The sequence below is a fragment of the Oryctolagus cuniculus genome, chromosome 1, assembly GCF_964237555.1.
Source record: "Oryctolagus cuniculus chromosome 1, mOryCun1.1, whole genome shotgun sequence".
Taxonomy (NCBI): domain Eukaryota; kingdom Metazoa; phylum Chordata; class Mammalia; order Lagomorpha; family Leporidae; genus Oryctolagus; species Oryctolagus cuniculus.
In genome coordinates this window covers 5,809,050-5,834,615 of record NC_091432.1, presented here as the reverse complement: position 1 = coordinate 5,834,615, position 25,566 = coordinate 5,809,050, and the positions used below count along the sequence as shown (strand labels likewise).

General features: G+C 66.8%; 2 protein-coding genes across 5 annotated transcripts; both read left to right on the top strand.

Moving 5' to 3' along the window:
• The first annotated feature begins 59 nt into the window (after positions 1 to 59).
• On the top strand, positions 60 to 8,629 carry TSGA10IP (testis specific 10 interacting protein). Of its 4 annotated transcripts, none has more exons than XM_051854824.2 (8): positions 60 to 256; positions 1,278 to 1,414; positions 1,516 to 2,204; positions 2,305 to 2,452; positions 4,881 to 5,051; positions 7,903 to 8,002; positions 8,123 to 8,211; positions 8,494 to 8,629. In XM_051854824.2, the coding sequence occupies exons 1-8, from the start codon at positions 128 to 130 to the stop codon at positions 8,612 to 8,614; spliced, it is 1,584 nt and encodes a 527-aa protein (XP_051710784.2). In that variant the 5' UTR covers positions 60 to 127; the 3' UTR covers positions 8,615 to 8,629. The 4 variants fall into 4 exon arrangements, with proteins under 4 accessions (XP_051710784.2, XP_069924396.1, XP_069924395.1 ...); XM_070068296.1 differs by having other exon boundaries at positions 62 to 256; positions 8,084 to 8,211; XM_070068295.1 differs by having other exon boundaries at positions 61 to 256; positions 4,884 to 5,051; positions 7,903 to 8,211.
• Positions 8,630 to 9,588: 959 nt separating this feature from the next.
• Positions 9,589 to 22,588, top strand: SART1 (spliceosome associated factor 1, recruiter of U4/U6.U5 tri-snRNP). The gene is made up of 20 exons (XM_051854812.2): positions 9,589 to 9,967; positions 11,145 to 11,202; positions 12,504 to 12,559; positions 13,544 to 13,670; positions 13,758 to 13,863; positions 14,120 to 14,197; positions 14,279 to 14,378; positions 14,462 to 14,601; positions 14,724 to 14,930; positions 15,507 to 15,631; positions 15,713 to 15,849; positions 15,926 to 16,053; positions 20,533 to 20,706; positions 20,794 to 20,904; positions 20,993 to 21,080; positions 21,456 to 21,546; positions 21,656 to 21,791; positions 22,039 to 22,128; positions 22,213 to 22,334; positions 22,504 to 22,588. The coding sequence occupies exons 1-20, from the start codon at positions 9,655 to 9,657 to the stop codon at positions 22,520 to 22,522; spliced, it is 2,406 nt and encodes an 801-aa protein (XP_051710772.1). The 5' UTR covers positions 9,589 to 9,654; the 3' UTR covers positions 22,523 to 22,588.
• The last annotated feature ends 2,978 nt before the right edge of the window (positions 22,589 to 25,566 follow it).

The following is a 25,566-nucleotide window of genomic DNA, read 5'->3' as shown; positions in this document are numbered from 1 at the left end:
ACCCCTCCCTGAGGTCCCTTTAGCCAGAGCGCTTGAGACGGGCTGGGAGCGGTTGCCGTGGAGATGGCCGGAAGGACAGTTCCACGCTGTGGTGGACGTGGGGGTGGGGACGGGACAGGACACCAACATGCTCCACACCCACCCACAGCTGGCCAGGCCCTCACCCGGGAGACCGGGCCAGGACCCTCGGTCTCAGGCTCCAGGGACGGCCACGAGGCTGCTTGACCTTCTGTCCAGCATCCCCCAGGCAGAGCAGGTGAGGGGCCCCGTGGGGGGGGACTTCCAACTGCCCAGAGGCAGGCGGGCACTGGGCTCAGGGGCCAGGACTGGACTGAGGCCCCAGGGGAGGGGTATGAGGGGGTGGAGGAGGGGCACAGGGTGACTTCGGGGTGACGGTGTGATCCAGGGGACATGGACCCCGCAGGAGAGACAGGTTTCCGGGATCGGACGGGACGTCAGAAGAGCTGTCCACTCGTTACACTGCTTCATCTGACGAGGTCTTTATTGCTTATTTAGTGTTCATTCTCTCAGTTTGTTCACTGATTTTTCAGTTTTAACTGAGATGGAATAATTGGGCGTGTTTCTGGGGCACACCTGGGCATCGGCACACCCACCCCTTAAACGGTCCTCATCCCTCTGCCTTGGGGACTCGTGAACTCCTCCTGGCTGGGGACAGATGGCACGGGGCTGGGTCCCGGCTCCACGGCTTCCCAGCCATGTGTGCTCACGGTGAGACCTGGGTCCCGGGCGTGGTTAGATGCGTTCTGCGAGAAAGGCCCGAGCAGGTGGCAGGAGCCTCATCAATGGCAGCCGTTGCTATTTTTTTCAAAGATTTATTTTATTTATTTGAGAGACAGAGTGACAGAGAAAGGTAGAGACACAGAAAGAGGTCTCCCATCCACTGGTTCACTCCCCAGATGGCCACAGTGTTCAGAGCTGCGCCGATCTGAAGCCAGGAGCCAGGAGCTTCTTCCAGGTCTCCCACATGGGTGCAGGGGCCCAAAGACTTGAGTCATCGCCCACTGCTTTCCCATTAGCGGAGAGCTGGATGGGAAGAGGAGCAGCCGGGACATGAACTGGCGCTCCTATGGGATGCCGGCGCTGCAAGGCAGGGGTTTAACCCACTGCGCCCCAGCCCCAGCCATTGCTAGTTCAATAGGAAGACTTGAGAGTGGTGATGGGTCTCAGAGGGGCCCAGTCAGGGTGTGCAGGGGAGGAGAAGGACTCCAGGGATGTGTAGAGGTGGCCTCCCCTCTCCCCACCCCGTCTTGGTCCAGGGGAACCCCAGGAGCGGCGAGGGCGCCCCGGTTCGCAGCCTGCTGCAGAGGTCTCAGAGCGCGAGGCAGACGTCCAAGAAGGACCACAGGCCCCGGCGGAGGAGCAAGAAAGCCCAGAGCTGCGCGGAGGCCGAGGAGTAAGGGGCAGGGGCGGGCTGGAGGGGGGCTGGCGGGTGGGCGTGGCTCGGACCCGGACCCGACCCTGACCCGACCCCCGCCCCGCCCTCTCCCTCTTCAGTGTCTTCGCTGCTCCCCGGAAACCTTCCTTCCCCTTCCAGTGGGCCTGGGAGAGCTTCATTACAAGTGCCTCCGCGGGGTCCCAGCCCAGCGGCCCCTCGGCCCCCGGCCCCCACGCCCCGCCCTTCCCCCAGCTCAGGTCCCGGCGCGGGTCCGTGGCCAGCCTCCCGGACGCCCTGGGCTTCTGCCAGAAGATGGAGGTGCAAAGCCCTGAGAGGAGGCAGCAGCAGCTGGGGGCCTGGAGCCCCTCGCCTCAGGGCAGAGGGGAGAACCCAGGGCTGGAGGTGCCCAGCGAGCGTGCCCTCTGGCCGACGGGGAAGCCGGCAGGACCCGCGCTGGAGTGGGAGGGGGAGGCCATGGGCGCCGAGGAGGAGCCCGAGAGGGACCTGAGCCCCCGCCAGCTGCCCCAGCTGCCCCGCAAGGGGCTGCTCTCCGAGGAGGACCAGTGCTCAGAAATGACGGAGGAGGACGAGGACGAGGAGCTCGGGGCCCCCCACAGGAGGAGGGCCGGGCCCCTGACAAAGGGGCAGCACCCTGGGGACCCGCAGAGCTGGAGCCAGAGCCGCAGGAGCAGCCCCAGCTCCGGCCACCTCCCCGGGGCCCAGAGGAGGAGGCGGAAGGCCCGGGAGCTGGAGGGGCCCTGGGACCTGGAGATGCTGCGTAGGCAGCTGCAGCAGAACCTGGACTGCGGTGAGCGAGCGCGGGGCTGAGCCCTGGGGCTGGGCTGGGGCTGGGCTGGCCCCCGCGGGCCGGGACGAGGGTGGGCCCTGATCTGGCCCCACCGAACCAGGCCCCCAGAGGCAGCCCTGGAAAGCTCTCCAGACCCCCGTCCAGGCCTCTGACCGCAGCGGGAAGGCACACGTGCTGGGAGATGACGAGACGTTCCCGTCTGCCAGCCTCCCCAATCGCACCTTCCACAAGCGACAGGAGGCCACCAGGTGCGGAGAAAGAGCGGGGAGGGCGGGGAGCCGGCAGGAGCCAGCTCTCCGGGAGCCCCCGGCCGTCCTCCCCGCCTTCGCCTCTTCATTCCCACCCTGTGTCCACCAGTCTTTCTGACAACCCAACCACCGTCGGCCATCCGTCGGCCCGCCCACCCACTGATGGCATCCAGTCAGCCACTCCCTCACCCATCTCTCTGTGAACTGTTTGTCCACACAGGCCGCTTTGCCTCCATCCCCTGCCTCGTCTTCCCGCCCTCCTTAACCCATGCATCGTGTGATTCACGCAACACAGACTGAGCACGCGCTCACGGGCCTCGGGGTTTGGAGATGGACTCTGGGCACCCAGGGCCCGGGAGAGAGGGCTTTGGGCAGTTATGTCCGTTCGGTCGGGTAATTGCTCCGCGTGGGCCTGGACAGGAGACTGGGAGCGGAGGGGTGTCCTGGGCTGTGAGGGGTGGTTGAGATGAGGGACAGGTGGGAGTGGCCATGTGGAAGGAGGGAGGAGGTGCCTCTGGGAGGGATTGAGAGGCGGGCTCACAGGCCCTGGGCACTGCCAGGGATGGGGAGAAGTCCCCGATTCTTTTTTTTTTTTTTTAATTTAATTGACAAATAAGAATTGCGTACAATTGCAGTGTACAGCAGGATGTTTGGAAATATATGTGCTGTGCATTCGTGGGAGATGCCGCTAATTCTGAGTGAACTCGCCCGCTTATGCCGCGTGTGCTGAGAACGGGGGAGACTGGCAGGTGCACGGGGCACTGCCGTTAGGCGCAGTCCCCCCCTTCTCCCGCACACTCTGCAGCTCACTCCCTGCCCACGGAACTCCTGCACCCTTTGGCCAAAGTTTCTCCGACACCGGCAACCTCTTCCGGTTCTGCTTTCTTGTCCTTGGTGTGCTGTTGTCCTGTGCCCGGCTTATCCTACTCACGTCATGGCCCAGAGCTTCTTCCATATCGCTGCAGAGGGCAAGAGCTCCTTTGCGTCTATAAATCACACTTTCTTAAGTTTTTTAAAAAAATGATTTTCATTTATTTGAAAGGCAGAGTGACAGAGTGAGGCAGAGAGAGAGAGAGAGAGAGAGAGAGAGAGGGAGAGAGAGATCTTGCTTCTACTGTCCACTCTAAAATGCCAGCGCTGGGCCAGGCCGAAGCAGGACCGGGAACCTCGTCGCCGTCCCCCGTGTGGGTGGCGGGGACCTCAGTACCTGAGCCGTCCTCTGCAGCTTCCCCAGGCGCGTTCGCCAGAAGCTGGATGGGAAGCCGAGTGCTGAGATGAGAGGACTCTGATGTGGGATGCGGGCGCCGCAAGCCACACCGCCGCCTCCTTCGCGCACAGTTTGATTGGGTCGTTCGACTCCTCGGTTTGCTTGCTGTGCCATAGCTTTCTGCTTTGAGGAAATCTCCTTTGTGTATTTGTGCTTTTGTTGTTTATGCTTTTGGGGACCATCTAAAAAATATCGTAACTTGGGGCCAGCACCGTGGCTCACTAGGCTAATCCTCTGCCTGCGGCACCAGCACCCCAGGTTATAGTCCCAATCAGGGTGCCAGATTCTGTCCTGGTTGCCCCTCTTCCAGGCCAGCTCTCTGCTGTGGCCCGGGAGTGCAGTGGAGCATGGCCCAAGAGCTTGGGCCCTGCACCCCATGGGAGACCAGGAGAAGCACCTGGCTCCTGGCTTTAGATCAGCACAGCGCCAGCCGTTGTGCCCATTTGGGGGGTGAACCAACGGAAGGAAGACCTTTCTCTATGTCTCTCTCTCTCACTGTCTATCTGTCAAATAAATAAAATATAAAAAAGATTTTAAAAAATGTGCAGCTTGAGATGGGAGATACCTGTGGGTAGTTAGGGACCGTGTCTCTGGTTGTGGCCTCCTTGATGGACAAGAAGGGGGTGAGCGTGAGGCTTGGGGAAGAACGTTCCGGGTCTGTCCAGCTGCTGTGTGCTCAACTGTCCACAACCTTTACCCATCCATGTGTTCTTCCACGCCCCATTTTGTTCTTATCACCCACCTGTCCGTCCGTCCGTTCATCCAACTTTGCCTCAAACGCAGGCACGACCCCCGCTCCCACGGGATCAGGAGGTCAAAGAGAAGCCCAAGATCTGGCCCCTGCACTCCAGGAGAGCTGCTTTGCCACGGGCCCAGGCTGCCCAGGGGCTCCAGGGCCCGAGAGGCTCGGAGTCGGGGCTCCCTGCTGGCCGGGTGGGCCGGAGGCTTTGGGAAAGTGACCCGGGAAAGGCCTTGAGCCGGGGCTGAGGGCTGGGCTGCCAAGGGCCACCTCTATGTCATCAGAGTTCCATGACAAACCCCACTCCCCAGAACCCGGGTTCTCTGGGCCCCCGGCCCCTGCTCCAGCCTCCCCCACGCCCCACCAGCCCCCTCTCCCCCTGGACGGCTCCTACCTTTCTCTCTTCCTTCTCCCTGCCCAAGAAGCCTGCTGCAGGCCTGGGAGCGGCAGCAGCAGGAGGAGCGGCGCCAGGCTGAGCTGCGGCGGGCCCGGGAGCAACGGGTGCAGCAGCAGGTGGCCCGCTGCCTGGCCACCTACGGGTCCCGCGCAGGCCGGAGGCCCTTGGCCAACCAGCGCAAACTGGAGGAGCTGAGGTAGGCAGCCTGGGCTGAGAGGGCTGGGTGGCGGGGAACGGCTGGGGCTGGTTGGGGGTCGGATTCCAGAACCCAGCGGACCCAGCCCTGACCACACCGGAGAGCAGTCTGATGGCTTCTAGTCAACTCTAATCCCTCCGCCGCCAAAGGCTCACGGTGAAAATCGTGTAGGCGCCAATGACACTTTCCCATCCTGTTTTCTGATCTGCAAGGCCAGATATGCTTGTCATAAAATATGGAACTGGTTACCGTGGGACCTGCACGGCCCCTGTCGCCCTACTCCTGAGCCAGCCGTTGCTCACGGTCAAGTGAGAGCCATCTGTTGTATTCTCTTCCTAGCTTTGTCTAAGAAGTGAACTCACAAGTCAGGCAAATTTTTATTTCCTTACTTGTCGGAGAGACAGATCTCTCATCTGCTGGTTCACTCCTCCAATGCTTCCAGCGGCCAGAGCGCTGGAGCCAAGACCCAGAACTCAGTCCAGGTCTCCCGTGGGGGTAGCAAGGACCCAAGCATTCGAGCCATCAGCTGCCTTCTCAGGGTGCACACTAGCAGGCAGCTGGAATTAGAAGTGCAGCCAGGATTCGGCCCAGGCACACTGATGTGGACGCTGGCTCCCAGGCGTTCTTAACCAGTGAGCTAAATGCTCACCCCGATTGTATCATTTTTAAAGGTTCACGCAAAAATGATTTCATTTTATTTGAAAGGCAAAGAAAGTGAGAGAGGGAGAGAGAGAGAATTTTCAATCTGCTGGTTCACGCCTCAAGTGCAACAGTGGGGCCGGGCCAGCCTGCAGGCAGGAGCCGGGACTCCCTCTGGGTCTCTTGTGGGTGGCAGGGACCTAAGTACTTACGCTGGCACCTGCTGCCTCCAGGCGCACACTAGCAGGAACCCTAACCCTAACCCTAACCCCTAATTATACCATTATTTTTTGAAGATTTATTTTATTAATTTGAAAGGCAGAGTTAGAGAGAAGGAGGGGCTGGCGCTGTGGCATAGTGGGTAAACCCACTGCCTGCGGTAGCGGCATCCCATATGGGCACTGCTTTGAGTCCCAGCAGGCACTCTGACATCCCAAGAAAGGTCTTAACTGAGACAAATGCTCACCCCTACAGTTATCTTTTAAAAAAAGGTTTGTTTTTTATTTACTTGAAATGCAGAGTTAGAGAGAGAGAGAGGTCTTCCATCTGCTGATTCACTCTCCAAATGGTTGCAACAGATGGGGCTGGGCCAGGAGCCAGGAGCTTCTTCCTGCTCTCCCACACGGGTATAGGGGCCCAGGCACTTGGCCCGTCCTTCCCCTGCTCTCCCAGGCCGTTAGCAGGGAGCTGGACCAGAACTGGAGCAGCCGGGTCCTATGTGGGATGCCGTTGTCACAGGCAGAGGCTTAACCTACTACACCACAATGCTGGCCCCTAATTATACCATTATTTTTTGAAGATTTATTTTATTAATTTGAAAGGCAGAGTTAGAGAGAAGGAGGGGGGGAGGGGCTGGCGCTGTGGCATGGTCGGCAAACCCACCGCCTGCGGTAGCGGCATCCCATATGGGCACTGCTTTGAGTCCCAGCTGCTCCACTTTTTTTTTTTTTTGACAGGCAGAGTGGACAGTGAGAGAGAGAGACAGAGAGAAAGGTCTTCCTTTTTGCCGTTGGTTCACCCTCCAATGGCCGCACGGCCGGCGCACTGCGGCCGGCGCACCACGCTGATCCGATGGCAGGAGCCAGGTACTTCACCTGGTCTCCCATGGGGTGCAGGGCCCAAGCACTTGGGCCATCCTCCACTGCACTCCCGGGCCACAGCAGAGAGCTGGCCTGGAAGAGGGGCAACCGGGACAGAATCCGGTGCCCCAACTGGGACTAGAACCCGGTGTGCCGGCGCCGCAAGGCAGAGGATTAGCCTATTGAGCTGCGGCGCCGGCCCCAGCTGCTCCACTTCCGATCCAGCTCTCTGCTGTGGCCTGGGATAGCAGTGGAAGATGGCCCAAGTCCTTGGGCCCCTGCACCCAGGTGGGAGACCTGGAATAAACTCCTGGCTCCTGGCTTCGGATCAGTGCAGCTCTGGCTATTGTGGCCAGTGGATGGAAGAAGACCTCTCTCTCTGTCTCTACCTCTCCTTCCCTCTCTGTGTAACTCTGACTTTCAAGTAAATAAATAAATGTTAAAAAAAAAAAAAGAGATCGTCAAGTGGCCTCACAGGGATGAGCCAGACTGAAGCCAGGAGCTTCATCCGTGGGTGCAGGGGCCCAGGGACCTGGGCCATCTTCTGCAGATCTCCAGGTGCATTGGCAGGGAGCTGGATCGGAAGTGGAGCAGAGACTGGAACTGGCGCCCATACGGGGTGTTGGCAGTGCAGGTGGCGGATGAACCCGCTGCGCCACAATACTGACCCCTAAATGGATCTTTTAATGGGCTTTTCCATGAACTTACTGAAGTACTTCTGTGTCACAGAGAACGCTAGCCACCTTCCCCACCCCCTGTGCAGCACAGTGAATAAAACTGAGCCCAGACAGGGGCCTTGCCCAAAGTCAACATCCACAGCTTCCGCCCAGAGCTGCCGTGAGGGGCCCAGGGCTGCGTGGTGGGGACAGGGAGGCTGTGCACACTGGGCAGTGAGTGCCAGCCCCTCCCTTGGGAGTGGTCTGGAGGCCATCCCAGCCCGGCTGTACAACCCACAACTTATGTCTGGCCTCGGAGGAGTCCCTGCACCTCCCCCCACCCCAGCCACCAGCAGATCGGGGCACTCATTCCTGCCCTGGCTGACCCGACTAGGCGCCCAGGGCCAGGCAGGAAGGCCAGGGCGGGGGCACGGGCCGTGTGCACGGAGAGCCGCCCCAGGCCCGTCTGTCCCGCAGGCGGCAGGAGCGGCAGCGCTTCACGGAGTACCAAGCCGAGCTGCAAGGCATCCAGCATCGGGTGCAGGCCCGGCCCTATCTGTTCCAGCAAGCCATGCAGGTGAAGGCTGTGCCGGGGCGGGGCAGTCGGGGAGCCCCGGGCCCTGGAGTGCAGACCGGGAGTCCCTCTCCGTCCCCCCAGGCCAACGCCCGGCTCACTGTGAGCCGGCGCTTCTCCCAGGTGCTGTCGGCACTGGGCCTGGATGAGGAGCAGCTGCTGGCTGAGGCCGGCAAGGGCGGCGATGCGGAGGGCGCCTCCCGGAAACCCAGGTGAGGCCGCGGGGCCAGGGCAGCCACGCTGAGGCCCAAGGGGCAGGGCCTCGCCCAGGGACACAGCAGCAAACAGGAGGCCAAGGCAGGCTGGGCGGGGGCCGCGTGGGTCACCCCACGTACACGGTTCAGGGCAGGGACCGTGGGCCACTTCACAAGCCAGCGGGGACTTGAGGAGGGGCGGTCGTCCACCCAGGGCCGCACGGGAAGCCAGGACGGCTGCCGGGCTGGGACGCACGTGGGAGTGGGAGCTGTGCTCAGCGGCCGCTGTCTGTCTTTAAGGAGCCACAGGTCCGCGGAGACGAGCAGGCAGAGCCCAAGGATGGAGCCCCCCGGAGGCCAGCCTGACAGGCACCTGACCCCCAGCGTGGACCTGGCGAGCGGTCCCCGAGATAAAAATTAAAGGTTTTGTGGCAAACTCAGCGTGGGGGTCTGTGGTGGTGGTGGGGAAGCCGCCAGTGGGAAGGATTGGCTCTGTCCCCACAGCCCTGGCCCTGCTCCCCAGTGGACGTCTCGAAGAGCAATGGCCGTTTCTCTCTATTCCATCTCCCCCATATGTCCTGGGGCCAGTTCACGAGTGACCAGGGCACAACGGACGCGGCCTTTAAGGCTACTTCCCTGAGCAGCTCACAGCAGAGGTTCAAAAACAAGGCCAGCACCGGCACCCCGGGTTCTAGTCTCGGTCGGGGTGCCAGATTCTCTCCCGGTTGCTCCTCTTCCAGGCCAGCTCTCTGCTGTGGCCCGGGAGTGCAGTGGAGGATGGCCCAAGTGCTTGGGCCCTGCACCCGCATGGGAGACCAGGAGAAGCACCTGGCTCCTGGCTTTGGATCGGCGCAGCACGCTGGCCGTAGTGGCCATTTGAGGGGTGACCCAACAGAAGGAAGACCTTTCTCTCTGTCTCTCTCTCACTGTCTAACTCTGCCTGTCCAAAAAAAAAAAAAAAAAAAAAAAAAAAAAAAAAAAAATCCAGCTCAGCTCAGCTCAGGGACCCGTGCAAAGGCAGCGCTCGCTGCTTACAGCGCCCAGAGGCTGGGCTGCCCGATGGGGCCGAGATCCCCGGAGTCCACTGGAATGGACCACCTGCCCAGGGCCGGCCCTGAGGGGCTTCCAGCTCCGGGGCGCTGGCTTAGATGGCCTCTAGGTCCCTAACATTCTGCGATCCCGTCTCCTCCAAGCTAATCCTGCGCCCGTAAGGGGCGCGCGCAGCGGGAAAGCCAGCGAGCTGAGCGCCGCTCGGCCCAGGGCTGGCCGCCAGAGCCCCGTCGGGATCCGAGCCCGTCCCCGCCTTCCCATGAGCCTCCGGGGCAAGCGCCAACGCGCACGCCGGAAGCGGCCGCTCTTGGTTTCCGGCAACAGGACAGCGGCTGCCGTGCGACCCGGAAGTGTTCCCATTTTGCGTCGTCGGGGCTCGGCGGCTGCCCGGCTCCAGGCGGACGGACCACCATGGGGTCGTCAAAGAAGCACCGTGGGGAGAAGGAGGCCGCCGGGACGACGGCGGCGGCCAGCACTGGGGGCGCCGCCGAGCAGCCGCCGCGCCATCGGGAGCACAAGAAGCACAAACACCGGAGTGGAGGCGGCGGCAGCAGCGGCGGCGAACGACGGAAGCGGAGCCGGGAGCGCGGGAGCGAGCGCGGGAGCGGGCGGCGCGGGGCCGAGGCCGAGGCCCGTAGCAGTGCGCACGGGCGGGATCGCAGCCAGGCCGAGCCCTCGGAGCGGCGCGTGAAGCGGGAGAAGCGCGATGACGGCTACGAGGCCGGTGAGGGGCGGGGCGGGGCCCCGGGAGCCCGGCAGTGTCCGCGGTGCTGCCCGGGGCTCTGGGCTCAGCAGTGAGCAGAGCCCCCGACCGGCCATTCGGGCCTGGGCTCGGCTTTGTCCGCTCAGCCCCGTGAGCACGCAGGTTCTCGTTTTGCGGGGTTCCGTGTTGGGTGGACGGAAGCGTGCGGTCTCAGCAGGTGGCTCGCTGGCGCGCGGCGCGCGTGGGGTTCGTGGTGGAGACCCCAGGCAGTGAGGCATGAGGTCGTGGCCAGAGGTCGGCAGGAGGGCTGGCGGGGGAGGGAAGCTGCCCCTGCGAGGAGGGAGTACCGGGACCCGGTGGTTGGGGGAGGGTGACAGAGGCGGGCAGGGGGTGATGCCCTGGGCTCTGAGAGTGCGTGGGGGCACCGAGAGGGTCTAGGAAGCCCCGGAAGCCCCCTGCGAGGGTGTGGCCAGCGGCGGGGCCAGGGCTTGGGGAGTGCTGGGGTTTTAGTAGCGGGCCCAGGAAGATGCCACAGAGGAGATGAGTCGCCCAAGGGTCGGGGACACCCGGAAGGCTCGTGTCGGGGTGCGTGGGGCGAGAGTGTGCTAGGAGGAGGGGGTGACACGAGGCGGGGGCCGGGGTGCAGGAGGCAGCTGTGGGGTAGAGGGGGAGGGTGGGGGGTGCGGGGAGGGCCGGCTCACGGTGCCCAGCTCCCTCCTCTCCGGGGTTCACCTGGGGCTGGAGGAGGCCCCAAATGCTTTGCGCCTGAGCCCCACATGCAGCGCAGAACAGACACTGTTTGCTCCTGACCGCCTGGGTGGCACCCGGGACACGGCCGCGTTGCGGCACCACCCCCGCCCCGTGGGGGCGGCCAGACCCCGACATGACTGCCCGTGCCGCAGCGTCAGGGCTGGTTGGTCTTGCCCTCGGTTACGATGTGGCCGGGGCAGGGGCAGGGGCACAGGGGATAGAGAAGCAGAGAGGGCAGAGGGAGGGAGGGAGGCAGGACGTGGCCGTCTTGGGTGAGGAGGGGACGTAGGAGCAGAGCTCTGGGAGCCCGCCGGGCCGCTGCCTTCTGCCGGCTGATAGACCCTGGGGCACGTCCGAGCTAGCGGGGCCGGCTCCTTGGCCCGGCAGCCCCCGAGCCCCGCAGCCCCGCAGCCCCACAGCCCCTGAGCCCCGCCGCTTGTCGTTCCAGCTGCCGGCTCCAAAACCAGCTCCGGAGATGCCTCATCTCTCAGCATCGAGGAGACCAAGTGAGAGCCCTGCGTCTGCCGCAGCCCTGGGCGGGCAGGGGCTCCCCCCCAGGGTGGGCAGGGGCTCTCCCCCTGGGCGGGCAGGGGCTCTCTCCCAGGGCGGGCAGGGGCTCTCTCTCAGGGCGGGCAGGGGCTCTCCCAGGGTGGGCAGGGGCTCTCTCCCTGGGCGGGCAGGGGGCTCTCTCCCAGGGCGGGCAGGGGCTCCCCTAGGGCGGGCAGGGGCTCTCTCCCAGGGTGGGCAGGGGCTCGCTCTCAGGGCGGGCAGGGGCTCTCTCTGGGCAGGCAGGGGTGCCCCCGGGCGGGCAGGGGGCTCTCTCCCAGGGCGGGCAGGGGCTCTCCTCCTGGGTGGGCAGGGGCTCTCTCCCAGGGCGGGCAGGGGGCTCCCCCTGGGCAGGCAGGGGCTCTCCCAGGGCGGGCAGGGGCTCTCCCAGGGTGGGCAGGGGCTCTCTCCCAGGGCGGGCAGGGGGATCTCTCCCAGGGCGGGCAGGGGCTCTCCCAGGGCGGGCAGGGGCTCTCTCCCAGGGCGGGCAGGGGGCTCTCTCCCAGGGTGGGCAGGGGCTCTCTCCCAGGGTGGGCAGGGGCTCTCTCCCAGGGCGGGCAGGGGCTCTCTCCCAGGGCGGGCAGGGGCTCTCCCAGGGTGGGCAGGGGCTCTCTCCCTGGGCGGGCAGGGGGCTCTCTCCCAGGGCGGGCAGGGGCTCCCCTAGGGCGGGCAGGGGCTCTCTCCCAGGGCGGGCAGGGGCTCCCTCCCAGGGCGGGCAGGGGCTCTCTCTGGGCAGGCAGGGGTGCCCCTGGGCGGGCAGGGGGCTCTCTCCCAGGGTGGGCAGGGGCTCTCTCCCAGGGCGGGCAGGGGCTCCCCCAGGGTGGGCAGGGGCTCTCTCCCAGGGTGGGCAGGGGCTCTCTCCCAGGGCGGGCAGGGGCTCCCTCCCAGGGCGGGCAGGGGCTCTCTCCCAGGTCGGGCAGGGGCTCTCTCCCAGGGCGGGCAGGGGGCTCTCTCCCAGGGTGGGCAAGGGCTCTCCCCCCGGGCGGGCAGGGGCTCTCTCCCAGGGCGGGCAGGGGCTCCCCCAGGGTGGGCAAGGGCTCTCCCCCCGGGCGGGCAGGGGCTCTCTGCCCGAGCTGACTGCTGGGAGAGTGTGGGGTCACCCAAGGGCCAGAGGGAGGTGGCGCTCACTGGTTGGGGCAGCCAGGCCTAGGGTCCCCGTTCCCTTCCCAATGCCCTGGACGGCCTGGGTCAGGCCAAGTGGGACCCTCAGGCTCACGCGTGCCCCCTTTGACGGCCGCTAACGCGTGTCTCTTGTCCTCAGTAAACTCCGGGCGAAGCTGGGGCTGAAACCCTTGGAGGTCAATGCCGTGAAGAAGGGTGAGTGCAGGGCGGATGCTGTGGCACAGCGGTGCCTGGGCGTGGCCTGGCCCCCTGGTGCCGGGGAGGCAGCAGGTGCTGGCCCACGCGGGGACGAGGATGGAGCTCCGGGCTGTGGCCCGGCCCAGGCCTGGCTGTTGCAGGCATCAGGGGAGGGAGCCAGCAGATGGAAGACTCTCTCTGTCTCTCTGTCTCTCTCTGTCTCTCTCTCTCTCTCTGTGTCTCTCTCTGTCTGTCTGTCTCTGTCTCTGTGTCTCTCTCTGTCTCTCTGTCTCTGTGTCTGTCTCTGTCTCAGTCTCTCTCTTTCTCTGTCTCTGTGTCTCTCTCTCTGTGTGTCTCTCTGTGTCTCTCTCTGTCTCTGTGTGTCTCTCTCTGTGTCTCTCTGTGTCTCTCTTTGTCTCTGTCTCTTTCTCTGTCTCTGTGTCTCTGGTTGTGTCTCTGTCTCTCTGTCTGTCTCTCTGTCTCTGTCTCTCTCTCTCTCTGTCTCTGTCTGTCTCTGTCTCAGTCTCTCTCTGTCTCTGTCTCTGTCACTCCGCCATTCAAACAAGTAAATGAAGTCTTGAGGAAGAGAGAGCGAGTGTAGAGCCGCCAGGGCTGACGGGGCCTTTAGGAGCGGGGAGGCCACCCCGCAGGGCACCTGAACAAAGTCGGGCGCTGGAGCAGAGTCAGCGCCCCCTGCTGGCCTGCCGTGCCGCCACAGCGGGAGCCTGGGCTTGGCTTGCGGGGGCAGCGGCCGTGGGTACTGTGACAGGGCAGAGGGACATGCGTGGTTGCCCCAGGCTGCCCGGGCCGCGGGAGGTCAGGGGTCCTGACTTGTTGTGTGGGTGGCATGGGAGGGGGGGATGAAGGGGGGTGGGGAATGAAGGATCCTCCCCTCCCTTGCCCCTCCCGGCCCCTGAGCTGGCAGGGGGCAGGGTGAGTGGCTCCCTCCTCTCCCCACCAGCCATGGGCAAGCATAGCCTCACGTCTGGGCCCCCCTTCCAGAGGCGGGCACCAAGGAGGAGCCCGTGACAGCCGACGTCATCAACCCCATGGCCTTGCGGCAGCGCGAGGAGCTGCGGGAGAAGCTGGCCGCTGCCAAGGAGAAGCGGCTGCTGAACCAGAAGCTGGGGTGAGGGGCGCCGGCCGGGGGCGGGGGCGGGCGGGGGCGCGCCGCGGAGCGGGCTTGGGCTCCCCCGCATCACCTGCTTCCCGCCAGGAAGATAAAGACGCTGGGGGAGGACGACCCCTGGCTGGACGACACGGCGGCCTGGATCGAGAGGAGCCGGCAGCTGCAGCGGGAGAAGGACCTGGCGGAGAAGAGGGTGAGCGCCGGGCGCCCTGGGGGCGGAGAGCGCGGCTCAGAGCCCAGCCCGTCCCGGCTTCTCAGCGGCTGGCCTGCAGGGCTTCCCGCCTGACGGGGACAGCCTGGCCCGGGTGCTTTCTGGGATGCGGGGCTTCCCGCCTGACGGGGACATCCTGGCCCGGGTGCTTTCTGGGATGCGGGGCTTCCCGCCTGACGGGGCCCGGGTGCTTTCTGGGACGCGGGGTGGCCTGAGGTCACGCCCCCCCGTCCCGCAGGCCAAGCTGCTGGAGGAGATGGACCAGGAGTTTGGCGTCAGCACCCTGGTGGAGGAGGAGTTCGGGCAGAGGCGGCAGGTGAGGCGGGGGCGCCACCAGCGTGGTGCGGGGAGCCCAGGGCGGGTGCAGCCCCCGCCTCAGCCAGCCCTCCCCGCTCAGGACCTGTACAGCGCCCGGGACCTGCAGGGCCTCACCGTGGAGCACGCCATCGACTCCTTCCGGGAGGGCGAGACCGTGATCCTCACCCTCAAGGACAAAGGTGAGTGGAGCGGGTGCCCGGCTGCCGGCATGGGCGCCGCGAGCCCGGGGCAAGCGTGAACGCGGCCCCTCTGCCCGCCGCAGGCGTGCTGCAGGAGGAGGAGGACGTGCTGGTGAGCGTGAACCTGCTGGACAAGGAGCGGGCGGAGAAGAACGTGGAGCTGCGCAGGAAGAGGCCCGCCTACCTGCCGTACGCGGACGAGAGCGTCGACGACCTGGCCCAGGCACGTCCCGGGGCCGGCGGGGCGGGGGCGGGGGCGGGGGCGGGGGCGGGCGTCTGAGGGGCCGTGGCTCTGTGGCTCCCCGGGAGCCGGGCTGGTCCCAGCTGGTGCCTCTTGCGTTGCAGCAAAAGCCTCGTTCTGTCCTGTCCAAGTACGACGAGGAGCTCGAGGGCGAGCGGCCGCGCTCCTTCCGCTTGGAGCAGGGCGGCACGGCCGACGGCCTGCGCGAGCGGGAGCTGGAGGAGATCCGGGCCAAGCTGCGGCTGCAGGCTCAGTCCCTGAGCACGGCGGGGCCGCGCGTCGCCTCCGAGTACCTCACGCCCGAGGAGATGGTGAGCCGGGAGGATGGCCCGGGGGCGGTGCGGGGTGTCTGGCTCTGGGGAGGAGCCGGGAGGGTGGCCCGAGGGCAGTGAGGGTGTCCGGCTTGGGGGTGAGCCGGGAGGGCGGCCTGGGGGCAGTGCGGGTGTCCAGCTCGGGGGTGAGCCGGGAGGACGGCCCGGGGGTGGTGCGGGGTGTCCGGCTCGGGGGGAGCCGGGAGGGCAGCCTGGGGGCGGTGCGGGTGTCTATGGAGCCTCTGCCGTCTGCCAGCTGGTGCCTGGGTTGAGTCACTTGGCTGGGCGCGGGTGCCCGCCTGGCCCGGGGGTGTCAGGAGCTGCTGCCTCGGGCTGCTGCCAGGGCGGCGGTAGCGCTCGGAGGGCCGCATGGCCGGGGCAGTGGCGCGTGGACTGTGGGCCGGCTGCCGCGTGTCAGCCCTGGCTCTCCCACTCAGGAGCTCAGCGACCCTGGCTTTTCCCCCACAGCTGCCCCACGCCCCTCCCGTGGGGGCAACATGTAGGGGCAGCCCTTTCTTGTCCCGGGCAGCCCTCCTCACCTGCCCTGCCTCACGGCTCGCTCCGCCCCGCCCACAGGTCACCTTCAAAAAGACCAAGCGGAGGGTGAAGAAAATCCGGAAGAAGGAGAAGGAGGTGGTGATGCGGGCGGATGACCTGCTGCCCCTGGGGGACCAGAGTCAGGACGGGGACTTCGGCTCCAGGTGGGCCGGGACCCGGGTCAGGTGCAGTGGCTGGGCTGGCCCAGGGGCGCCTGCTCACTTGCAGGGTCCTCCTGCCCCCAGGTCACGGGGCCGGGGTCGGCGCCGAGTGCCTGAGACAGAGGAGGAGGCCCCGGGGGAGGAGGAGGAGAAGGAGCCGGTGCCCCCGCTGCCGCCGTCGGACGACGCGCGCGTGGAGAACATGGACATCAGTGACGAGGGTGAGGGGCCGGCCGGGAGGGCAGGCTCGGGAGCCCGGGCCCCGGCGGCGCGCTGAGCGGCTTGTCTGTGTCCCAGAGGAGGGCGCCCCGCCCCCCGGCTCCCCGGTGCTGGAGGAGGACGAGGCCGAGCTGGAGCTGCAGAAGCAGCTGGAGAAGGGGCGGCGGCTGCGGCAGCTGCAGCAGCTGCGGGACAGCGGCGAGAAGGTGAGGCTGGGCCGGGCACGCGGGCACGCGCATCTGGGGCGGGGCAGCAGTGCCCGCGGGCACACACCTGGGTCGGGGGCGGCAGTGCCTGTGGGCACGCGCATCTGGGTCGGCGGCGGCAGTGCCTGTGGGCACACACCTGGGTCGGGGGGCGGCAGTGCCCGCGGGCACACACCTGGGTCGGGGGCGGCAGTGCCCGCGGGCACACACCTGGGTCGGGGGGGCGGCAGTGCCTGTGGGCACGTGCATCCGGGGCGGTGGCGGCCGTGCCCGCGGGCCCACCCCCAGGCTCTCCTGCTCCGAGCTGGGTTCTAGATTTCCGCAGCGGTCACCAGCAGGGGCTCGCTCATCGGCGGCTCCTCGCCGCTCCCCGGGCGACCGCTGGCCGAATGCCTGCCGTGTGCGTGCCGCTGAGCAGGACGGCACAGGCCCCTGGCCGTTAGCTCCTGGACTGTGGGGACAGCAGGGGCCCTGTGCACGCGGGGTGAGCAGAGTGGTTCCTGCAAGCGGCGAGAGAACCAGGGTGGGAGCGCACGGCCGGGGCTCGGGGGTCTCAGACCAGCATTCAGGGACGGACGTTGAGGGGTGACGTTTGAACTGGGACGTGTGTAACACAGGGGAGCAGCTTTGCAGTGACGTGGGTGGAGGCGGCGGGGACATACCTGGCTTCCCGGGCTGGAGCAGAGTGAGCGCGGTGGCGCTGTGAGCTGAGGTGTGGTCATCGCTGGCCTGCGTGGGCGCCCATGTGTGTCCACAGCACACCGTGGGAAGGGGCTGTCGCCTCTCTCATTGGGGAGGAGACGGCCACAGAGGTGTCGGGCCGTGCAGGGTTCCGTGGTGGGGGTCCTGAGCGAGACCAGGCTGGAGGGAGCCGCGGTGGAGGAGTCGGGGGCAGCAGCGAGGGCGACTTCTAGAGCTGCCGAGGGCGGCTCCTCCGTGGGGCCCTGGGGGCCGGGGGGGGGGTGCAGGTGGAGGAGTGAGGCTGGCGGCTCGGGAGGGCGCTTCCGACGGGGCTGGGCGGACTTGGCATGGACGCATCGGGTAGTGCACGGGAGGCCCGAGGCTGATGGCCGCGGTGGGGCCGCCGGGCTGCGCAGCCCGAGACGAGGCGCGGGCGAGTGCTTCTGCTGGGGCGAAGTTGCAGACGCCGGGACACGTCACTCTGCCGCCTGGCTCTGAACTCACGGTGTTGCCCTCGCAGCCGTGGCGCTGCGCAAACGCCAGCCCCACTCACCGCCACCCCAGCCGGCCCGGGAAGTGTCGGGCGGTCTCCGCGGGACCCGGCTGAGGTTCCGGCCCTCACGGGCATGTTCTTTGAGCGATGGAGATTCTGGCGTTTGCCGGTGCCAAGGCAGGAGAGGGACAGCTTCGTGGTGGGAGGGAGATTCGCAGGCAGGGGCGCGGGGACGGCGGGGCTGAGGCTGGGGAAGCTGGGGAGGCTCAGGTCAGCTTGTTCTGCTTCCCAGTGAAGACCTGGCAGATGGGAGGGGTGCGGAGGCGAGACGTGGCCCGGCCTGGGGCCTGGGCAGGGCTGGCGGGAGGCTGGGGGGGATCCCTGTCCCCAGGGGCGTGGGCCCACGTGCGAGACGCTGATGGCATTCCTGGCTCTTGGCTGTGGCCTGGCCCAGCTCTCTCCCTCACGCTGCTCTTCAAATGAATCTGTTTTAAAAAGAGGGGAGGGGAGGAGACGGGGAAACGGTGGGGTAAGAAGGGAGAGCCAGTGACAGGCTGGCCAGGGCCTGGGCGGGAGGAAGCAGGCGCAGGCGTGGAGGTGGTGACCGGAGGACGGCTGGGCCTTGGTGGGCGCACAGTGACGCGCAATGAGCAGAGGAGGCCGGGAGGAGCCCGTGTGACTTCCTGGCCCCCAGGGGGTGTGGCCAGCACCTCCAGGGGGCACTGTGGTCAGTGTCTTGGGGCCGCTTCATCAGGGCAGAGAGTGGAACACCTTGACCCCTGCTCTCTCCTGCCTCCCACACTGTGCTGACCAGGAGCTGGCGTGGGGCTGGCGGGGCTGGACTCTGCCGTCACAGCCCTGTCACTCCTGACGGCAGTCGGCAGCACCTGGAGCACGAGTCTGTCTCCCGCAGGCAGCTGTGATCCGGGCGAGGGCACGAGGGTCAGTACGCGCCGTAGCACCAGTGGAGGGCTGGGGCGAGGCAGAGGTCTTACTTGAAATAGGGTGGTCAGGGAAGGCCTCCTGGAGGAGGTGACTGTTGACCCAGAATCTAAGTGAAGCAGCCTCGTGGTATCCTAGGGGAGGGTCCACGCTGAGAGAGTGCCTTCGCTCCCCAAGGCTGGGGCAGGAGTGGCCATGCGGCTCAAGGAGCGATGGCCGGAGCGCTGTGGGTGTGCAGTGTTCGCCCTCATCGCTGTGGGTGTGCATACGCTGTCCTGGGCGGTCAGCACGCGGGGACCACACAGCCCCGGGCTGCACGGAGGAGCAGTCCGAGGCGGCAGGGGCGTCTGCACGTTCTGCTTTTTAAAGACCTGGAGACAAGGCAGGCATTGGGGACCAGCTGGGAGGCAGGGCGACGCCCAGGCGGGAGGCGAGGCCTGCGGTGTAGGCCTGCGTGCGGGGAGAAGTGCTGGGACCCGCAGTGCCCTGGGGGGAGGTGACAGTGTTTGCCCAGGGGTCACGTGGGGTGTGTGAGAGAAGCTGAGGAGGGTTCCCAAGACAGACTCGCACTGCTGGCTAACCCGGGCCCTTCCTGGGATGGGCAAACCTTCCCTGGGGAAGGTCAAGCGTGTGGTTTGGTCAAGTTCGCGAGGCCTCTCTATGGGGCAACACCGTGTAGGCAGACGGAACTGGAGGAAGGCAGGGACTGGAGTGCTGACCGCGTGTGCAGACAGCGGTGACGTGGGGCGGCTGGGACCAGGGCCGCGTGTCGGGCCTCGAGAGCGGCTGAGAGGGTAGGTGCGCCTTGTCCCTGTGTGCCTGCGCATAGGCTGCAGACAGACGGGAGTGAGTCCCTGCCTCGGCGCTGTCGCAGAAAGGGTTCTGTGTGACTCGCAGAGGAACTCACCGTCTAACCTTCAAACTTGGTATTTGAGAGAGAGCTCCTGCCTGCAGGCGCGCTCTCCAAGAACTTGGGGCTGGGCCAGGCCGAGGCCCGCAGTCAGGAACTCAGTGGGGCTCCCGTGGGGGCAGGGGAGGCCGCTGCCTCCCAGGGCGCAGTCGGCAGGAAGCTGGAGTCGGGCAGAGCCAGGACTCGGCCCCCGGTGCCCCAGTGTGGGGGTGGGCATCCCAGGCAGCATGGGAACTGTCAGGCCAGTGTCCGTGGTGGCCCTGGGTGGCGCAGTCCTCGTCCTCTGCTGCCCCGCCTCCTCGCCAGTCCCAAGCCCTGAGCCGTCCGCCCTTCCCCGTGCAGGGCGGCCCCGGGCACCTGTCCCTGCGGCTTTGCCTTCAGGGCTCTCCCCAAATGACTGCAGCGGCCCAGAGCAAAGCCGGAACCCAGAACTCCATCCGGGCTCGCCGTGGGCGGCTGGGGTGCGAGTACTGGCGCCTGCTCTGCCCTCGGGCACATTGGCAGGGGCTGGCGCAGCAGCAGAGCGGCCAGCGTTCTCACAGCTCTCGGATCCAGGCCGCCGGGCCACGGGGCAGTGCGCGACGCTGGCCCCGTTTTATTATTGAAAAGCTGTGCATGTGTTAGATGTGCCCTTTCATGTTCATGGTGTTCATTAAAAAGTAAACGTAGTGAGAGTGAAGGGGCCGGCACTGCGGTGTAGCGGGTAAGGCCGCCGCCTGCAGTGCCGGCATCCCAAATGGGCGCTGGTTCGAGTCCTGGCTGCTCCACTTCCCATCCAGCTCCCTGCTGTGGCCTGGGAAAGGCTCCTGGCTTCAGATCCGCGCAGCTCCGGCTGTTGCGGCCACCTGGGGGGTGAACCAGCGGATGGAAGACCTCTCTGCCTCTGCCTCTGTGGCTCTTTCAGATAAATAAATAGGTCTTTGTGGGGGGGAAGTGAAAGGAAGGGGGTGCAAAAGTGGATGTAGTGTCTAGAAGCTTCTCCGAGGAGTTTGTGGTCACGGGAGCTGGGGGTTTAGAGAGGGGAGACCCTAGGGGTCCTCCCTCGTGTGTGTGCGGCCGAGCATCTGCCGTGCCAGGAGGGGGGCAGAAGGTGTGGTGCCCAGGGTGGGAGCAAGAGGCCAGACTGGGAGTCGTGAGTGGCAGGATGGCCGCCGTGCGCCCCGGGGGGGGGGGGGCTCTGGAGGAGGGGCTGTGGGAGTTCGTCAGGGGAGGGGCGTGCAGGATCCTGGATTAGTTCAGCGTAGGCGGCCACGGAGGGCTGTGGCGCAGAGCAGCGGCCCGGTGCACAGGTGGACGGGAGGAGGTGCACAGGTGGACGGGAGGAGCGGCCAGTTGGAGGCGTGTGCGTGGTGGGAGTGGCCTGCTGCCATGAGGGCGGGCCTGTGGGTCCCTTGGTCTCTATGGCGTCACCCCAGGACCTTCTGGGTTTGCCCACAGCCGCTCCCTCCCCCAGGTGGTGGAGATCGTGAGGAAGCTGGAGTCTCGGCAGCGGGGCTGGGAGGAGGACGAGGACCCCGAGCGCAAGGGCGCCATCGTGTTCAACGCCACCTCCGAGTTCTGCCGCACCCTGGGCGAGATCCCCACCTACGGGCTGGCCGGCAACCGCGAGGAGCAGGAGGAGCTCATGGTGCGCCCGGGCCTGCTCTGTCCCCGGGAGGGGGCGGCCGGCGGGGCGGGGCGGGGCTGCCCGGCTGACCTGCACTTCCGGCCCCAGGACTTTGAGCGAGACGAGGAGCGCTCAGCTCACGGCGGCTCCGAATCCGACGGGGAGGAGAACATTGGCTGGAGCACGGTCAACCTGGACGAGGAGAAGCAGCAGCAGGACGTGAGGGCGCTGCCGGGGAGGGCGGGGCCCTGGGCTGGGAGGGGTAGGGGCCCGGTGCTCCGCTCACCCCCACCCCGTGCTCCCCCAGTTCTCTGCCTCCTCCACCACCATCCTGGACGAGGAGCCCATCGTCAACAGAGGCCTGGCCGCTGCCCTGCTCCTGTGTCAGAACAAAGGTGGGCCCCGGAGCTGGGGGGTGGGGCTGGGAGGCCCTGGGTGGCGCGGTCCTGTCCTCTGCTGCCCCCCCCCCCCGCCGCCGCCTCCTCGCCAGTCCCAAGCCCTGAGCCGTCGCCCTTCCCCATGCAGGGCGGCCCCGGGCACCCGTCCCTGCGGCTTTGCCTTCAGGGCTCTGTCTGGGAGGAACGGGGGCGGGGAAACGGCGGTGGCTTTGGCTTGGACACGGGTCAGCACCCAGGTGGCCGGTGGCCCTGGCACGGGGCTGTTTTCAGTTCTGTCTGTAAAGCGGGCCTGACGCCCTGACCCCCCCCGGCGCCGGCTCCCCCAGCTGCCCCGAGGCTGCCCGTCCAGAGCCTCACGGCCTCTGTCCGCAGGGCTGCTGGAGACCACGGTGCAGAAGGTGGCGCGGGTGAAAGCACCCAACAAGTCCCTGCCCTCGGCCGTGTACTGCATCGAGGACAAGATGTGAGCGGGCGGGCGCGGGGGCGGCGGCCGCGGGCGGGCGCGGGGGCGGCGGGTGGGCTGCGGGGGGCGGCGGGGGCTCACGCCGAGGCCCCGCCCCCGCCGCGCGCAGGGCCATCGATGACAAGTACAGCCGGCGGGAGGAGTACCGGGGCTTCACCCAGGACTTCAAGGAGAAGGACGGCTACAAGCCAGACGTGAAGATCGAGTACGTGGACGAGACGGGCCGGAAGCTCACGCCCAAGGAGGTGAGCGGGGCCCTGGCCCACGGGGTGGGGGTGACCCAGTGAGCTGTCGGGACCTCTGCCTTCCGTGGGCAGCGCTGGGTCCCTGCACCTGTTCGGCCCCACGCCCCCCCCCCACACCCCGCCTGGGTCCCCACGATGCCGGGGCCTCGCCCACCCCCTCCACAGCCTCAGCCCAGCGCGGGGTGGCCCTGTGCCTGTGGAGGCGCGCCAGGCCCCTGCAGCTGCCCGCCACGCCCTGTGTCCCCAGGCTTTCCGGCAGCTGTCCCACCGCTTCCACGGGAAGGGCTCGGGCAAGATGAAGACGGAGCGGCGGATGAAGAAGCTGGACGAGGAGGCGGTGGGTGCAGGGTGAGGGCGGGCGGCGGGCGGGCGGCGGGCGGGCCCCGCCCCGGGCCGCGCGCTGACCTCGGCCGGCCCACAGCTCCTGAAGAAGATGAGCTCCAGCGACACGCCGCTCGGCACCGTGGCGCTGCTGCAGGAGAAGCAGAAGGCCCAGAAGACGCCCTACATCGTGCTCAGCGGCAGCGGCAAGAGCATGAACGCGTGAGTGGGGCTGGGGGGCGGGGCCGGAGGGGCAGAGGGGGCGGGGCCGGAGGGTGGGGCCTGGGCAGGAGGGCGGGCGGGGCCAGGGCCGGAGGGTGGGGCCGGGGCGGGGCCGGAGGGCGGGGCCGGGGCACCTGCCCCTCTGCTGACGCGCTCGTTTCTCTCGCAGGAACACCATCACCAAGTGAGGCCGGCCTCCCCCCCCCACCCCCCCACCCCCCCCCGTAGTAAATAAAGCTCCCTCCTTATTTTTCCTCCCTGGTCGTGGTGAAGGTTCCAGGGCTCCGCTGGGCGGGGGGTGGGCCGGGCCGACCCCAGGGCGCAGTGTGAATTCCCCGAGCCCCTCCGCGCCCTACCGTGCAAGTGGGGGCTCCATGGACTCCCGCGTTTGTTCACGCATTCACGCGTGCACCTGGAAGCGAATGGGGCAGGTCCCCGGACCCCTGGGGTATGCAGTCTGGCCTCTGCCAGGGAGACCCGGCGGTCGGCGGACGCCAGTGTGAGAGCGAGAGAAGGGCGGGATCCCTGCTGGGCTCCTCCCCGCGGGGCCAGCCCGCCTTGGGGGTCCTGGCGCCCCCGGCCCTGCAGGGCCAGCTTTCTGCTACGGGGGGAGGGTGTTTTCAGACTTGGTGCCCCTGGCCTCCCAGGCTGCACAGGCACCGCCCAGTCACCCTGACCCGTGTCCACAGGGCAGCCCAGGGACTGGGCTCTGCGGGGCGGAGGGGCTTCCTCCCCCGCGGGGGTGTCCACCCACGGTGACTCCGCGAAGGGGTTCCTTGGAGCCCGGAGTCCACGGGCAGGTGACGGCGCAGACGCCCGTCACGGCCCTGGTGGTTCACCGCTCCCCGTTAGCACAGGCAGCCGGATTTGAACACGTAACATGTCGTCTCGGGATGGGAAGATCTGAGGACCAAGTGCGCGTCCCTGACAATGACGACTGGGACCGGGGCCCACTCTGCGGCCAGGTCGCCACTCGCACTCCCGGTCCCCACTCAGGCCTGCTGCTGCTTTTCCCGCCAGACCCTCCCTCGGTCTCGGGCCTGGCACCTGCTGGGTGTGCGTGGTGTCCAGCCGCGTCTCCAGCTGGGGAATTCGGTGTTGGGGACGGGCAGTCCTGGTGACCCTGGTGTGGCGATGGGCCCTGGCTGAGAAAGCCGAGGCCTGCCCTACAGCTGTGGTGGGCCCAGCAGACCACTAATGCCGAGGAAGCAAAGGGACTTCAGACACCTTCAGAGGCCCCCTCCAGGAAGCCCCCCCGGGCTGCCAGTGTCTGCTGCTTTCCACCTCCTGAGCCCCAGGCCAAGGACTCGCCCTACTCTGCCCTGAGGGACTCCAGGCAGAGCCTGCCCCTGGTGGGGCTAAGGACCACCACCACCGAGTGCACCAGGAGCCCGAGACCCCAGGGCAGGCGGGCCCCGGGGGCAGTGGGGGCAGGGCCTGGACAGGGCTGCCTCCTCGCCTCAGGAAGCGCCCCGGCCACAGAGTCCCGTGTTCTCTGCAGAATGGGCCGTGGACAAGGGCCCTGGACGGCAGAGTGGACTCTGCTCCTCACTGCTGACACAAGTGTTACTGAGTCCAGGGGCACAAACCAGCCAGGCCGCTGGGCCTGGGCCTGACAGGTGGGCGCCCCTCTGACCCCAGAAGCCTGGCCACACAGCTGCTTCCCACAGGCCTGGGTCCCCCTCATTGTGGGGTCCTGCTCCCTCTGGGCTGTGCCCCCCTCTGCCTGGCTCCCCCAGCCCCTCAAGCCCCAGTGGCCACACCCCAGCCGGGGGCTCCCGTCTGCTGTGGCTGACCCTCACGATGGAGTGAGGCCTGCTGCGCACACAGGGCGGGGAACCTGCCTTCACCCAGCCTGGGCAGAGTCTGCCCCTTCTCCCCGTGTAGGGGACCCGCATTGGGGTGCAGACCCAGCCCCTGGGGAGCACAGCCTGGGGCTGTCCTTAGGGTTGGCTGAGGTTGGCCCTGGTGAAGAGAGAATTCTCAGATGTCCAACACCTGCTGAGGGGTGTGAGGAAGGAGGGTGATGAGGGAAGCGACAGTCACCTTCCCGAATGCTGTGGAAGCCTCGGCTGGACACCCACCCCACCCCCCCCCCGCAGACCAGCAGGGCCTCTGCCTCCCGCCTCCCGCCTGGCGTACTCTCCCTGCGGGCAGCACTCCCATCCCAGCCCCTCCCCGCTGTAGCGTGCAGCTGCGGTGACTTGGGCCTGCCTCCCCCAGGCCTGTGGGGAGATGCTGAGCTGCAGGTCTCAAGGTTTCCAGTTGCTGCCAGGGGCTGCCGACACCTGGGGGCCCCTTCTCTGACTGGCGCTGTAGTGGCTTGGCAAACCCTCTCATTTCAAAGGCCGCCAGCCAAGGTGGCAGAAGGTTCAACCCAGGGGGCTGCAGCTGGGCCTCCCCACCTCTGGCCCCTTGCAGCCCCTGGGACTGGCCAGCCCAGTGGGGCGGAGTGGCCTCAGGGCAGCTGCAGGGGCGCCCGTGTCTCCGCCCTGCAGCGGGGACTCCTCCCTGCGCCTGCTGGGGTCAGTCCTTGCAGAGGCCGCAGCTGCTCCAGGTTAGACTGGATGGACGCTGAGTCCCACTCCAACCCCAGATAGCTGGGCAGGGCAGCGGCCTCTCCCCACCCCCGCCCCATTCTGGGAAGGGGTGCGTTCCCATGGCAGAGGGTTCTAGCTGTAAATGGACAAGTCTGGGCCTTTCTCCGTCCCCTCACGGGAAAGCAGGGGCGTGGACACTACAGAGCGCAGTGCCGGGGACAAGCAGCCCGCCTCCGTCAGGGTGCTGGGCTGCAGCCCACAGAGGCCACGTGGCGGAGAGACACAAGGGGAGGTTTTCTGGGGAAAAGGGGGTTTATTAGGTGAAATTCAGACTCAGGGCCAAGCTTCTAGATGCGGTGTCCAGTGAGGTGGGGACTCCGTCCTCAGAGGAAGGCGCACAGCCCGAGCACAGGAGACAAACTCCGTGACCGGGAAGACAGCTCACCAGGCCAGAAGCGAGCAAACACCCACCGGCGGGGGCTGCAACCCCAGCACGCACACGCGGCCCCCTACCTGCCTGCCTGCCGTGGGACAGAGCCCTGTGGTCAGCTGCGGCTCATCCAGCCCCCTGGCCCCAGCCCCGGCCTTCCTGACACACGGAGGGGTCCCCGTAAGGACCACGTGTAAACTGGAGCTCACAGAAAACAGCGGCGGAGCAGGCACGGAGACGACCGTGAGGGGAACAGCAGGCC

Excerpts from the sequence above, each read along its gene's own strand:
- SART1 (XM_051854812.2), top strand. The coding sequence starts at position 9,655 with ATGGGGTCGTCAAAGAAGCACCGTGGGGAGAAGGAGGCCGCCGGGACG. Across the intron at positions 15,850-15,925 it reads CATGGACATCAGTGACGAGG|AGGAGGGCGCCCCGCCCCCC; the intron begins GTGAGGGGCCGG and ends TCTGTGTCCCAG. Across the intron at positions 20,707-20,793 it reads AGGAGCAGGAGGAGCTCATG|GACTTTGAGCGAGACGAGGA; the intron begins GTGCGCCCGGGC and ends TTCCGGCCCCAG.
- TSGA10IP (XM_070068294.1), top strand. The coding sequence starts at position 128 with ATGCTCCACACCCACCCACAGCTGGCCAGGCCCTCACCCGGGAGACCG. Across the intron at positions 257-1,277 it reads GCATCCCCCAGGCAGAGCAG|GGGAACCCCAGGAGCGGCGA; the intron begins GTGAGGGGCCCC and ends GTCTTGGTCCAG. Across the intron at positions 2,205-2,304 it reads GCAGCAGAACCTGGACTGCG|GCCCCCAGAGGCAGCCCTGG; the intron begins GTGAGCGAGCGC and ends CCACCGAACCAG.